At 39.8% G+C, this 15090-nt stretch overlaps 1 protein-coding gene across 2 annotated transcripts in view; it reads left to right on the forward strand.

Moving 5' to 3' along the window:
* The window catches only part of WDR44 (WD repeat domain 44), a 106788-nt gene extending 93959 nt beyond the window's left edge, over positions 1-12829 (forward strand). For both annotated transcript variants that reach the window (XM_034949366.3, XM_034949367.3), the window contains 6 exons: positions 1516-1707; positions 2392-2493; positions 2713-2828; positions 3708-3835; positions 4508-4642; positions 9017-12829. In XM_034949366.3, coding sequence (XP_034805257.1) covers positions 1516-1707; positions 2392-2493; positions 2713-2828; positions 3708-3835; positions 4508-4642; positions 9017-9111 — 768 coding nt within the window. In that variant the 3' untranslated portion in view covers positions 9112-12829. The remainder of the gene's footprint in view (positions 1-1515; positions 1708-2391; positions 2494-2712; positions 2829-3707; positions 3836-4507; positions 4643-9016) is intronic.
* Positions 12830-15090: the final 2261 nt, after the last annotated feature.

The raw sequence follows: 15090 nt of genomic DNA on the forward strand, positions 1-15090 counted from the left end.
GCTGGGTATGGTGGCTCACTCCTATAATCCCAGCACTTTGGGAGTTTGAGGCAGGAGGATCACTTGAGGCCAGGAGTTTGAGACTAGCCTGGGCAACATAGGGAGACCCCATTTTTATAAAAAAAATTTAAAATTAGCCAGGTATGGTGGTGTGCTTCTGTGATCCCAACTACTTCGGAGGCTGAGGTGAGAGGATTACTTGAGCCCAGGAGGTCGAGGCTGCAGTAAGCCGTGATCGAGCCTCTGTACTCCAGCCTGGGCAACAAACTGAGACCCCATCACCAAAAAAAAAAGAAAGAAAGAAAGAAAAATTCTTATGTTGCCAAAAACAAAACAAGCTTAGTGGTAGGACTGATTTAATTTAAAGGAGATTTCTCAATCCTAGTACTATTGACATTCTTTGTTACACGGGGGAGAGAAGGCTGTGCATTATAGGATATTTAGCAGCATCCCTGGCCTCTACACACTAAATACTGGTAGCATCCTGATCCTCCCACCAGTTTTGACAACCAAAATGTCTCCAGATAATGCTAGATGTCCCCTGCGGGGTCAGATTGCCGCAGGTTGAGAACCGCTGATTTGAGAGCAGAATTTGAATGATGAAGTAATTCTCTGTTGACATGGTGTTAGAGTTCCAAAAATGACTGGTTTTGGGGGCCACTAACTGATGTTACTCTTTATCCAAGTGTTACATGTATCCCAGAGGAAGGTATGATATAGGATAGTGTTTCCCATAGCATGTTCCTGAAAGGTCTAGCACCTCCCCTAAACACGCCCCCCCAAAAAAAGTCTATGGTTAAATATGTTGAAAAGTGCTACCTACTTTATCCTCTGTTTGGAGATTCAAAATGCAGGTTAACTGAGAATCATGTTTAACTTTTTGTAACCCAGAATTTCTCAAACTTATTTGATCACAGAACCTTCTTCCATGCAATACACACTCAAACACTTTATCTATTGACATCCATATCTTGCAAAACAGCAGTTTAAGGATATGATAATTAGAATTTTATTTATCCAAAGTGAATAGTGAGGTTTCTTATTGTTGTTACTGCTTTCAGTGCATAAAATAATGCTTGCTTAAAGAATAAAAATTTTTAAATGAAATCTTTTTTTTTTTTTTTTTGAGACGGAGTCTCAGTCTATTGCCAGGCTGGAGTACAGTGGTGCGATCTTGGCTCACTGCAACCTCCACCTCCTGGGTTCAAGCGATTCTCCTGCCTCAGCCTCCCAAGTAGCTGGGACTACAGCCGCGCACCACCATGCCCAGCTAATTTTTATATTTTTACTAGAGACGGGGTTTCACCATATTGGCCAGGATAGTGTCAATCTCTTGACCTTGTGATCCACTGCCTTGGCCTCCCCCAAAGTGCTAGGATTATAGGCGTGAGCCACCGCACCTGGCCCTGAAATCTACATTTTTAAACTATTCTAATAGACTTACTGATTTGATTTGCTAATGAGTTTTTTCTTGATGTGGTAAAATGAAAACTTTCTCTGTTGCCACCTCTTTAGGATGACAGGTATTTTCTAAGTGGGTCTTTGGATGGAAAGCTCCGCCTTTGGAACATACCTGACAAAAAAGTGGCTTTGTGGAATGAAGTAGATGGTCAGACAAAATTGATCACAGCTGCAAATTTCTGTCAGAATGGCAAATATGCAGTGATTGGGACATATGATGGCAGATGTATTTTCTATGATACAGAGGTAAATGATTGTTTTTTGTAAATTATATAATTGTATACTTAGTAAACACTTTCATGGTTTTGGACAAGTTGCTTATCCCCTCTGGGCTTTAACTGCATTTTCTCTAAATAGAGACAAATAATACCATGTCTGTCTTAAGAGTTGGAACAGATGACTTTTGAGATGTCTTCTAATTCTAATTTTAAAAAAAATTTTTTTTGAGATGGAGCCTCACTCTGTTGCCCAGGATGGAGTGCAGTGGAGCGATCTCGGCTCACTACAACCTCTACCTCCTGGATTCAAGTGATTCTTGTGCCTCAGCCTCCTGAGTAGCTGGGACTATAGGCACGTGCCACCACACTCAGCTAATTTTTGTATTTTTTGGTAGAGATGGGATTTCAACATGTTGGCCAGGCTGGTCTCGAACTCCTGACTTCAAGTGATTAACCTGCCTCAGCCTACCAAAGTGCTGGGATTATAGGCGTGAGCCACCACGCCCAAGCAAAAAGAATTTTTTTATAGAGACAAAGTCTCATTCTGTCACCCAAGTTAGAGCGTAGTGGTGCAATTGTTGCTCACTACAGCCTCGAACTCTTGGGCTCAAGCAGTCCTCCTGCCTCAGCCTCCTGAGTAGCTAGAGTTACAGATACGAGCCACCACACATGCTCCTAATTCTAATATGTTAAATGTATGGTTTATTTTTAGCATTTGAAATACCATACACAAATACATGTCCGATCTACTAGAGGGCGCAACAAGGTTGGAAGAAAAATTACTGGCATTGAGCCTTTACCTGGAGAAAATAAGGTACTACAGTATTCAAAACCATCTCTCTCCATACTATATGTAGATTCTTGAAAGTTCTTAATATCTTGGCAAAAAAATGTATTCTCTTTCTTGTGGAATACCGCTTTTCTTCTAGTTTTGAGGTATATTAGTTTGTATGTGTGTAACACCCTTTTTGGGTTGTAGCTTAGCTTGTACTAAAAGATGATATTTTTAACTTTTCATTTGATCTACTTTTAGATATTGGTAACCTCAAATGACTCCAGAATCAGACTATATGATTTGAGAGATTTGTCACTATCCATGAAGTATAAGGGTTACGTCAATAGCAGCAGCCAGATCAAAGCAAGTTTCAGGTAAATTGGCAATGAGATGTTCCCAAAAGAGATCAGGACATTTCTCCCCTAATTCCATTTTTCCATTGGTCTATGCCTTATGTTTAATGGGGTTCTTTTCACTTTTGCAAGTAGTAGTTTATTATCATGCAATACGTACCTTGTCCACCTATATAGTATATAGAATTCGAATTGACCCTGTTCTGCAAATGAAGAAACCAAGACTCAGAAAATTAAGTGATTGGCCTAAAGTCATGGTTGTAGAGCCAAGATTATGAAGACTCTCATCTCTAGAGTTTTTGCTTTTGTACCTTTGTTTACGCTTTTAAGAGGGGGCTTATGGCTCATCCCGCCACTCCCCTCCCTGCCCCATTGTCTTGAACCTTTTAGGAAAAGAAGGAACCTTTTAGGATTCTAAGAAAGCATTTTAACACCCCACAGCACAGTGTCTTGTATTCAAAACTTTACATATCATTATTATTTAAATTTCTAATTTGGGTTCTGGACACTCTCCTGAAATAGGGTTAGCTACCTTTTCTTCTTTCTAGCCCTCTTCTTTTGCCGTTTTCTTACCAGTTCTTTTTTCTTGAATTATACATTAATTAATTCAATTGGTAAAGTATTCTGCTCCTGTCTTTCACACCTTAAATCATCATTCCTCCCAACGTGGATTAACTAACGTCACAGTTACTTAGAGCTTTGATGCAAATACAAGTGCCAGGCCACTACATCACACGTACACATTTAGAACATCTAGAGTGAGACCATGGGTCTACATATTCAACAAGACCCTTCAAGTGTTATTTTAGGTATCACAAAGTAGGAAGCACTGATAAAGGAAACCTTTAAACATATACACACACACATTTTATTTGCTTTTCCTTTCTCCCCAAAATTCAGCCATGATTTTACTTACCTCGTTAGTGGTTCAGAAGATAAGTATGTTTATATCTGGAGTACTTACCATGACCTAAGCAAGTTTACTTCAGTCAGGAGAGATCGTAATGACTTCTGGGAAGGTATTAAAGGTAAGTACATACTTGCTTTTGTGTGTCTTATAAGAGAATCAAGTTACAGTGGATATATACTAGAAGTAAATTCATGACCGGACACAGTGGCTCACGCCTGTAATCCCAGCACTTTGGGAGGCCGAGACGGGCGTATCACGAGGTCAGGAGATCGAGACCATCCTGGCTAACACGGTGAAACTCTGTCTCTACTAAAAATACAAAAAAAATTAGCCGGGCATAGTGGCACGCGTCTGTAGTCCCAGCTACTTGGGAGGCTGAGGCAGGAGAATCGCTGGAACCTGGGAGGCGGAGATTGCAGTGAGCCGAGATGGCACCACTGCACTCCAGTCTGGGCAATAGAGTGAGATTCCGTCTAAAAAAAAGACAAAAAAAAAGAAGAAGTAAATTCATTTAGGCATTATTTTAGAGAGGCAGTTTGACAATGATAAAGTGCCTTGCATTTGGCTTTGCTTGTTTTATCTATACTAAGGAAGAACTTTGGTCTAAAATTTGAGAAGTCAGGGAATTTCAGAACTTGTATGCGATTTTTTTTAGAAAAATTTTTGAGTTTTAAATCACTCTTAGTTACTTCTATGTTAGTTTTTAAGGATATTTGGCATATAACATACACTATCGTGTTTGTCTTGGTATCCAATTTGTCAGTTATCCTGAAGTAAATTTTTTCCACAGCCCACAATGCAGTTGTTACATCAGCCATCTTTGCACCAAACCCAAGTTTGATGTTATCTTTGGATGTGCAATCTGAAAAATCAGAAGGGAACGAGAAAAGTGAAGATGCTGAAGTTTTGGATGCCACACCTTCTGGTAAATCTTTACTTGTCCTATATTTTTTTCTAGTCAGCACTTAGTAGCCTCATTTATCTCATTTGAGTATAATAAGGTTTTCACTAGTATAAAGAATATTTCTTTTTTCTTTTTTCTTAAGACAGGGTCTTGCTCTGTCACCCAGGCTGGAGCGCAGTGACGCAGTCACACACAGCTCACTGCAGCCTCAACCACCCTGGACTCAGGTGATCCTTCCACCTCAGCCTCCCGAGTAGCTGGGACTATGGGCCTACACCACCATGCCCAGCTAATTTTTGTATTTTTTGTAGAGGTGGGATTTCACCATGTTGCCCAGGCTGGTCTCAAACTTCTGGGCTCAAGCAATCCACCCACCTCAGCCTCCCAAAGTGCTGGGATTACAGGCATGAGCCACCAAAGAATATTTCTTGTTTGCAACTTAATGGTTGTCAGATATCCATTTCTGAACTTTTCAGTAATATATTTCCTCAAAGTTTTACCTGTTTTAAATTCACCTGAGAATTAAAAATGAGAAATTTGGGCCTGGTGCGGTGGCTCACACCTGTAATCCCAGCACTTTGGGAGGCCGAGGCAGATGGATCGCGAGGTCAGGAGATCGAGACCATCCTGGCTAACACGGTGAAACCCCGTCTCTACTAAAAATACAAAAAATTAGCCGGGCATGGTGGCGGGTGCCTGTAATCCTAGCTACTCGGGATGCTGAGGCAAGAGAATGGTGTGAACCCGGGAGGCAGAGCTTGCGGTGAGCTGAGATCGCGCCACTGCACTCCAGCCTGGGTGACAGAGCAAGACTCCGTCTCAAAAAAAGAAAAGAGAAATTTGGATGTTCATAACTATGGGTAACCATTCTCTTTAGAGAAGTGCAAACAATATATGCAAATGTAAAACTTCTTTATTACCTGTCTCTCCTACTAGTCTGTAATCTCTAGAAGACAGAGACTTTTCATGTCTTATTTATTGCTGTATTGCCAGTGTCTCTCTCAATGCTTGCCTACACATAGTAGGTGCTTGATGAACATGTGCTGACTAAATGAATTAAACCCAAATGAAGCAGGGCTAATTTTTCTACTTGCCACAAGTTAACAGCTTCTTGAGATAGGTGGCTATTTACAAGTTTGTAATTTCTTGCCATTTGTAGCATATATGCTTTGAGAATGAATATTAATTCCAGTTATATACAATGCTCATATTAGGAAGGGAGAAGAAACTGTCAGCAAGTAATATTGAGTGCCAATCAGTTATATAAAAATCTGGGCCAGGTTCGGTGGCTCACGCCTGTAATCCCAGCACTTTGGGAGACCAAGGCAGGCGGATTATGAGGTTGAGAGTTCCAGACCATCCTGGCCAACATGGTGAAACCCCGTCTCTACTGAAAAACTGCAAAAATTAGCTGGGCGTGGTGGTGCACGCCTGCAGTCCCAGCTACTCAGGAGGCTGAGGCTGGAGAATCGCTTGAACCAGGGAGGCGGAGGTTGCAGTGAGCCGAGATCACGCCACTGCACTCCAGCCTGGTAACAGAGCGAGACTCCATCTCAAAAAAGAAAGAAAGAAAAAAAAAGACCAAGGTGAGCAGATTGCTTGAGGTCAGGAGTTCGAGACCAGCCTGGCCAACATGTTGAAACCCTGTCTCTACTAAAAATACAAAAAGTGGCCAGGTATGGTTGCACACCTCTGTAATCCCAGGAGGCTGAGGCAGGAGAAGTGCTTGAACTCGGGAAGGTGGAGTTTTCAGTGGGCTGAGATTGCACCACTGTACTCCAGTCTGGGTGACACAGCAAGACTGTCTAAAAATATATATATATGGCAGGCGTTGTGGTGTGTACCTGTAATCCCGGGTACTTGGGAGGCTGAGGCAGGAGGTCTTGAGCCCGGGCAACATAGAAGACCAGCCCGGGCAACATAGAAGGACACCCAACTCAAAAAATATATATATGATTCTTTTTTAATTTTTAAATCGATTGCATAATAGTTTATTGACTGTATTGTCTCATGCTACAGATTACAAACAGGTCATAAAGCCACAGGAATAGATACAGTGTACAAAGAGTGCTTCTAAAGTATTTGAATGGTAAAAAGTTATCAAGTACTTTAATCTCAAGTAATTTTTTTGTAGTATTATTTGGACTATCTACTCCACTCATGACACTATTCCTTCTGTCTGTGAAGAAAAATTTTGATAACAAAGATGAACTTCAGTCTAGCATTTCTTTCAGTACAAGATACAAAAATAAACCAAGTTAGAATGATTAAACCTTTACTAAATGCCTGTTTAACTGCTTTCTGTTTTCTTTTTCTTTCCTTCTCAGAATCACATCCAGCTTCTGTCTTCTAACTTAAGTCATTTACGTTTTTTCTTTTTTTTTTTAACTTACGAATGAATGAATGAATGAATGACATGGTGTCGCTCTGTTGCCCTGGCTAGAGTGCAGTGGTACAATCATAGCTCATTGCAACGTTGAACTCCTGTGCTCAAGCAATCTTCCTGCCTCAGCATCCCGAGTAGCTAGGACTACACGTACTACCATGCCTGGCTAATTTTTTTTTTTTTTTCTTTTTGCTAGCAATGAGTTCTCGTTATGTTGCCCAGGCTGGTCTCGAACTTCTAGCCTCAAAAAGGTTAGTCCTACTTTGGCCAAAGTGCTGGGATTACAGGCATGAGACATCATACCTGGCCTTTTTTTTTTTCTTTTCTTTTTTCCCCAGTGCTACCTTTTTACATTCCATATACTTCCCCTGCATATTCCACAGGAAATTCTAGCTTTTAAAACAATTTGAGGAAAAGTAAAAAGTACAGGGTTTTTTTTAACTTCTCAAAAATATACCACATTAACAAGGTTCAGTTAACTAACTGGGTCCTTTTTTAAGAGGCACAAATTTTAGTGGATTGTACTCAGATTTGTGTTTGTCATTTTGTACCCATGTAGGTGTAGTCTAAGAATAAGCTCTCTTAAACCCAAAATGTGGGATCACAAAATATATTCAATTGCCCTCTCTCTTTGTTCCTGACGTGTTTGGCAATTCAAGCCTCAATTTTCCTTATGTGTAAAATAATGATGATAACCTAGTTTATAGAGTTTCAATAAGAATTAGATATGACATGTATAGGCTGGGCATGGTGGCTCATGCCTGTAACCCCAACATTTTGGGAGGCCAAGGCAGGAGGATCACTTGAGACCAGGAGTTTGAGACCAGCCTGGACAACATAGCAAGACCCTGTCTTCACAAAAAATTAAATAATTAGCCGGGCACAGTGGCGCATGCCTGTAGGGAGGCTGAGGTGGAAGGATCCTTTGAGCCCAGGAGTATGAGGTTACAGGCAAGCTATGATGGTGCCACTGCATTCCAGCCTGTGCAACAGAGTGAGACTCTATCTAAAATATATATATATATATACACTTGTATGTGTAAAAGTGCCTAGCAAAATGCCTGGCGTGTAGTAGGCATTATTGTTACCATTTTCATTATTATTGTGTCTTACAAAGCATTTTATATGTATGGTGAATTATTTTCTTCTCTATCCTTTCTCATATTCCTAAGTTCTTTGCTGCTGCTACTACTGCACAGCACTGCTGTGAGATATGCCAAAAGGGTGGTAAAGGAATGTTCAAAGGCTTAGGATATGTTTTTAGCACATCTAAGTGAAACCATTTTGTGTGACTCATCCTGTCCACAACTTTCCAATTAAAGTTTGGATTATTTTCTTCTTTTTTAAATCTCAAATTAAAATCTCAGTTTTCACCTATGTATAATAGAGTTAGTTAACACTGAATTTTTTTTATTAAGTGCTTTTATGCAACTGGCAAATGTAAGAGGTAAGCATTTATGCCATTCAGCATAGTTATATAGCTTTTCAGTAAGGACCATATGGCAAAAGGTGCTGTCAGCATTCACACAGCAAACGTGTGTACTTCATTTCATGGCAGTTTCAGTATGTCTGCTATACAATAAACCTTACTGGCAACCTCGCTAGACACCCCTGTTAGCAACAGACTTGCCCAGCTGATCCCATTCTGCCAGCACTCCAGTCCTGGGGCTGAATGACACACTAGCTTCTTGCCATGCAATGAAGCATTAGATGACTTAGATGCCTAGGCTGCCTAGGAATAAGTCCAAGCATCCAGGCCCCAAGAGACTGTAATATCCTCAAGCCAGGGAAAGACCAGCTAAGACAAGGTAAGTGAAAGTGAGCCTCAGAGCAGAGGAGAGATTCAGCAGAATGAAAGAATTACAGGAGCCAGCCAGAAAAGGAGACTGAAAAGGTGGGGAGATGATCTTCTCCCCTGAAGGTGGAGGGTCATGGGCATGTGATAATTGTGGCAGCAGGCTTCATATTCCTTTAAAAATCAACTTAAAACTATTTTTTATACTTTTAAGGTATTATGAAGACAGATAACACAGAAGTTCTTCTCTCTGCTGACTTCACTGGAGCAATCAAAGTGTTTGTTAATAAAAGAAAAAATGTATCTTAATTTGAAATGGCATTTAAAATAAACATATCAGTAAGTTTCTATATGTATCAGAACTGAAAAAATAGTGTTCCAGGCTAACATACTTTTTAAATTTTTATTGAAAGTTGTTCAAATATAATATATTTTTTGAGAGGCAGTGTTAATGATCTAGGAAACCCTGGGCCGATAGAGTAGAAAGGAATATGGCTAGAATAACATTGCCAAACATTAGGCTTTATGTTTTGTTATGTTTGTGTTTTCGTTGTATAATTATGAACATGCACAAGTTTCTGCATGAAAAGATATTAATATATTAATCACATGTATGTGCCTTTTGGTTACATGCATTAAATCTAACAGAGTTAAATTATTTCAGTGGCTCTTTTGGCCTCTTACTGGGGGGATAGTCTTGTTTCTAGCTTAAACAATTTTTTTTTTGCACAAAATTTCATTTTTAATAAAAGTGGTATCTTTTGACTGAGTTATTGTTTTGAAAATGGTATATAGGTTTCCAGTAGGTCAACAACCATATGTAAATGGTTTTTATAAATTTCTCAATTTGGGGACAAGATTTTTTTGTGGTCTAAATTGTGGGCTTAAGATTCTTTTCTTTATATGTGTACATATAATTTTTTTTTCTTTGCCACACTGGAGCACAATGTTTCTATGTAAAGAATTATTTTCATTCTTTATCCATGAGCACCAGGCTTTGCTCACTTAAAAAAAAATTAAGCCACATTAAGGAGTGAGTGTTCTTTTTTACAATAATGTAAAAATTAAACTGTTTACATTTTTTTAAAGCATTGTAGTTTTTAAAAATTAAGCTGTTTTGTTTTGTGTTGTTGAATTTGAAAGCCTTTGTAAATATCAATATAATGTACCAATGAAATAACATCTGGGGCAATGAAACCCTGATCATGTTGTTGATGGTTAGCATATGTTTCTGAAACTTAAATATGTATTATTAAAAGTTGGTCTCCAACACTTGTTTAAACATGACTTTATTTTTAATTGACTTCAGTAAATCAAGGAATGCAAGAAAAATATACTCTTGTTTTAATCATTTAAATTTTAGCAACAGAAGACCAGATTTTAGATCCCTAAATTATAATGCATTAGTTACATGCCTTAAAATTTTTTTAATTCTAGCTTTAAATTGAACAGTGCTAAGAATTCATCTATATGCTTATATGTTCTTTACTGCATTTGTTTTCAGCATGTAAGTGAGAAGTTGGGGAGCCACGGACATATCCTTGTTGATTAGCACGGTCTTAGAGTGTTCTAGGCTTTCTAGTAAATTACATATTGTTTGTTGCTTTCTTCTTGCCAGTGCTGTGCTTTCTCCCTCTACCCTTCCCCCTCCCCTCTCCTCATCTCTCTGGTTGCTTTGGCTTCCTCACTCTCCTGTACTCTCCCTGACTGAATTGTTACGCCATTGGCTTTCTAAAAACCAGGCACAGTTTCTTTAATCTCAAGGTCTGGGTGGCATTGTGATTGATCCAGTGTTTCTTTTTAAAACTTGATGTCTTCAGCTCTTTGAGGCAGCTTGGCTTTCACTAACTTCTGCCTGAGAACTTGTAGTCGGCTGTGGTGTTGATTGTTTTAACTGCAGATAATCAGGGTATTATTATATGACTATCTCGTGATAGGTCTTATATGGTTACTTGACCAAAAAGACAAAACGAGTTGGGATGCAAGCTTAAAAGCATAATACTGGCCGGGCGTGGTGGCTCATGCCTATAACCCCAGCACTTTGGGAGGCGAAGATCACCTGAGGTCAGGAGTTCAAGACCAGCCTGGCCAACATGGTGAAACCCCATCTCTACTAAGAATACAAAAAATTAGCTGGGCGTGGTGGCGGGCACCTGTAATCCCAGCTACTCAGGAGGCTGAGGCAGGATAATCGCTTGGACCCAGGAGGCGGAGGTTGCAATGAGCCAAGATCGCACCATTGCACTCCAGCCTGGGCAACAAGAGCAAAACTCTGTCTCAAAAAAAAAAAAAAAAAAAAAAGCATAATACTGACACTTGTTATTGCTATATGAATACACTGAATTTAAAAGGTAGCATCAAAATATATACAAAAAAAGAACACTATTTCTCTTTAAAATGAGTTTTAGATATTCTCTATAACAAGTGATATGGTATTATAAAAAAAAAAAAAAGATCACAGGTTCTAGAGTCAGGTAAACTTGGATTTGCTTCCTTCCCGTTAGCACATTCCTTGGGCCAGTTATTTATCCTACATTGCTACTACTTCCTTATCTGTAATATGGGAATACCTAACTTAAATTGCAAAGATTTGCTAAGAAATCATGTATGTGTAAAGCTTGGTGCCTAACCAGTAGGTATACTCAACAGATGTACATTTCTTGCTGCCTCTCGCAAATCCCTGAGTACTCTCTCAGACCAAAAAAAAAAAAAAAAAAAGACGATATATGGAAACGCTTTCTTTTTGAGATGGAGTTTTGCTCTTGTTGCCCAGGCTGGGGTGTAATGGCGCGATCTCGGCTCACCACAACCTCCGCCTCCTGGGTTCAAGCGATTCTCCTGCCTCAGCCTCCCAAGTAGCTGGGATTACAGGTATGCGCCACCATGCCCAGCTAATTTTGTATTTTTAGTAGAGATGGGGTTTCTCCATGTTGGTCAGGCTAGTCTCCAACTCCCGACCTCAGGTGATCCACCCGCCTCGGCCTCCGAAAGCGCTGGGATTACAGGCACGAGCCACCACGTCCAGCCAGAAACGCTTTCTAGACATAGGGATTTCATGGACACACAGCATTTTAGGGATTGACATAGGGCACAGACATTTTTTAACACTTTTTTAACAGACACCATCTACTATCCCCACTTCATAAAAGATAAAACATTTTAATGCTAAAAACATAGGCCAAGCACTATCATATAATCTTAGAGCAACCAATAGTCTATTAAAATGAATACACTTGACTTTTGAAATAAGTAATTATATTCCCTTATTTTTCTTACGATACCATGTTATATTTTTCAATTAAGGAACCAATATTGGTATAATTAACTAAACTCCACGCTTTATTCAGATTTCACTAGTTTTTACCCATATTTGGTCATCATGTGTCCTTAGACCCCTCTTAGCCATGACAATTTCTCAGACTTTCCATGCTTTTGATGACCCTGATAGTTTTGAGGAGTACTGGTCAAGTATTTTGTTGAATGTACCTCACATTGGGTTTGTCTAATGTTTTTCTCATGATTCAGCTGGGGTTGTGGACTTTAAGGAAGTGAATTGCTCTTTTCATTACATCACATCGAGGGTACGTTCTTATCACCTGGCTGAGGTAGTGTCCATCATATGGGCACAATTTAAGCAATCTATCAAACATTCAGGTTGTGCCTGTTTTTTATCACTGTGAATAACAATCAGAGATAGAGAAATATATATCTTGTCAGAATTTCCAATTATTGATCGAAGGTGGTAGGTCCTTAAAATGAAAGTACAAAGCATGAACTCTTAACAGTAAGCACCAGCCTGGGCAACATGGTGAGACTCCGTCTCTACAAAAAAAAAAAAAAAAAATCCAGACGTGGTGATGCATGCCTGTGGTCCCAGCGAATAGGGAGACTGAAGCAGGAGAATGGCTTGAGCCCAGGGGGTCAAGGCTGCAGTGAGCCATGTTCACACCACTGTGCTCCATGTGCTCCAGCCTGAGCAACAGAGTGAGACCCTGTCTCAAAAAAAAAAAAAAAAAAAAAAGAATAAGCAATGTAGGAATTACAAGAAGTTCCTGCATAGAAATTGGGAACCCCAATTTGTAGTCCTGGTTGTGGTGACCTTGTGACTTCAGGAAAGATAAGTAGTTCTCTGCAAGTCTATTAAAATGAAGTCCTTGGACTAAGATTTCTAACTCTGATGGTCCATGTGGTCCATGTGCTTGCCGGCAGTCCTTCAGAAACAGTGCAGCTGAGGATTTCCTCACTTTCTCATTCATTTATTCAAATTCCTGCTGACATAACTTGTGATCTTCTGTGGCATCAGAATGGCACAATCAGTGACTGAGTTCTACTCCTAGAACATCTAATTACAAGATCGGTATATTGAGAAGCATTTTCCCTGATTTTTTTTTTTTTCTCAAAATATGTTCATCAACTGGATCAGTATACACTGTCTCCTCTAGGTGGTACCCAACATTTAAAATACTGCAGTGTATATTATTTGGATAAGAAGACCAAAAGCATAATTTAAAATTGCTAGGAGAAAATGCCTTAGATTTTCACCATCCCTACTTGGAGAGGGGGAGGAACATTGCAACAGATGTCAGTGCTTTGCTTCTCTTAGGACCAGAACCAAACAGAAAGGGGACCAAGAAGCAAGAAAGAATTGCGCTATTCTATTGAACCTCTGAGCAGATTGCAAATATTAAGTTTTTAGTGAACCATGAAACCTAAGTTGTTTACAAAACAAAGTGAAGTAGTGCAAATTAGAACTGAATCTGTTTTCTAAGCCTAGAACATTAGTAAAAACTCAACTATTGGCTGGGCACGGTGGCTTACACCTGTAATCCCAGCACTTTGGGAGGCCAAGGCGGGTGGATCACCTGAGGTCATGAGTTCGAGACCAGCCTGGCCAACATTGGTGAAACCCTGTCTCTACTAAAAATACAAAAATCAGCTGGGCATGGTGGCACGCACCTGTAATCCCAGCTTCTCAGGAGGCTGAGGCAGGAGAATTGCTTGAACCCAGGAGGCCTCCGGAGGTTGCAGTGGGCCGAGATGGTGCCACTGCACTCCAGCCTGGGCGACAGAGTGAGACTCTGTCTCGGGGGTGAAAAAAACTCAACTATTTTAAGTATGGCCAAAGTGAACTTAAATTGAACCTACCCTTGTTAAGTCAGAGTCCTTAATTAGGACAGTCTTCTCTAGAGTGAGTTTTGTATGAGGCAAAAAAGAAAGGCACACTTGGTCAGAATGAAGCTCTGTGTGTGGCAAGAGCAGGAGTGATGAAGTGGTATGGCAGCGAGAGGTACAGACAACTGGAGAAGCAGCAGCAGCTGGGACGGACACAGGTGGCAATGGGAGTGGAAAGTGGTGGGAAGCCTCAAAATCCACAGGAGATCAAGTTGAAGCAGATACAGAAGAGAATCATTCCACTTTATTGATTATTATGGAGTGATTTCACCCATAGAATACGTGTGAAAGTCAATCACAGGTCCTTGTAAGTAATGTTCAACAAATATTTGATCTGAATTGAGTCTGCTGCAGTGCATACAACAATATGAAAAAGAGTAATTGAAGAGACATTGGAAACTGACTTCCTTGGGTCAGTTTTTGCCTTAACATGGTCATTCACTAATCAGTCGAATAAACCGTTAGATAAACCATTAAATCAGCCAAGCTTCCATGCACCTTCATTAGGGAAAGGAGTTATTTTAAGCTTATAAGCAATTCTATGAAAGCTTTCACTCTTGTGCACTAACGTCAAGAGCAGGATATTTTGTTTTTCCTTTTTCCAAGTCATCTCCTTTCAACCCCATGGGGACTTCTAAAATTGTGGTCTGCTATGCCTTCCTCAGAAGCACCTGGGAATTAGTTTAACGTGCACTGAATCACAGTCTGTTGGAGAAGGGATGCAGGAACCTGTTTTCAACAACTTTAAGAATCCCTGAGCTAGGAATAGAAGTTTAAGCTGCTAACTCATTCAGGTAAAGGCCAAGAGACAGACAAGTAGGGTCACGAATTGCCCAAGGCCTACAGCCAGTGGTGTACTAGTAAATGTTTCACAGTCCACCCTCCAAAAAAACCAAAAATAAATTTGTAATATTTGCTAATTTCCATGGTGTAAATACTCCCACGGTGGCCAATTTTAAGCTAACAATGTGACATCACCTAACATGGTGCACTGTAGCACTGTTACATAGTTGTACCATAAAGATACAATAAATCTCAAGATCATAAATGGTAGTACAACATAGTAAAATAATCAGGAAGTGATGAGTTTTTAGTAATTATTACCTGTATCTTTAT

Source organism: Pan paniscus, chromosome X (genome assembly GCF_029289425.2).
Source record: "Pan paniscus chromosome X, NHGRI_mPanPan1-v2.0_pri, whole genome shotgun sequence".
NCBI classification, from domain to species: Eukaryota; Metazoa; Chordata; class Mammalia; order Primates; family Hominidae; genus Pan; species Pan paniscus.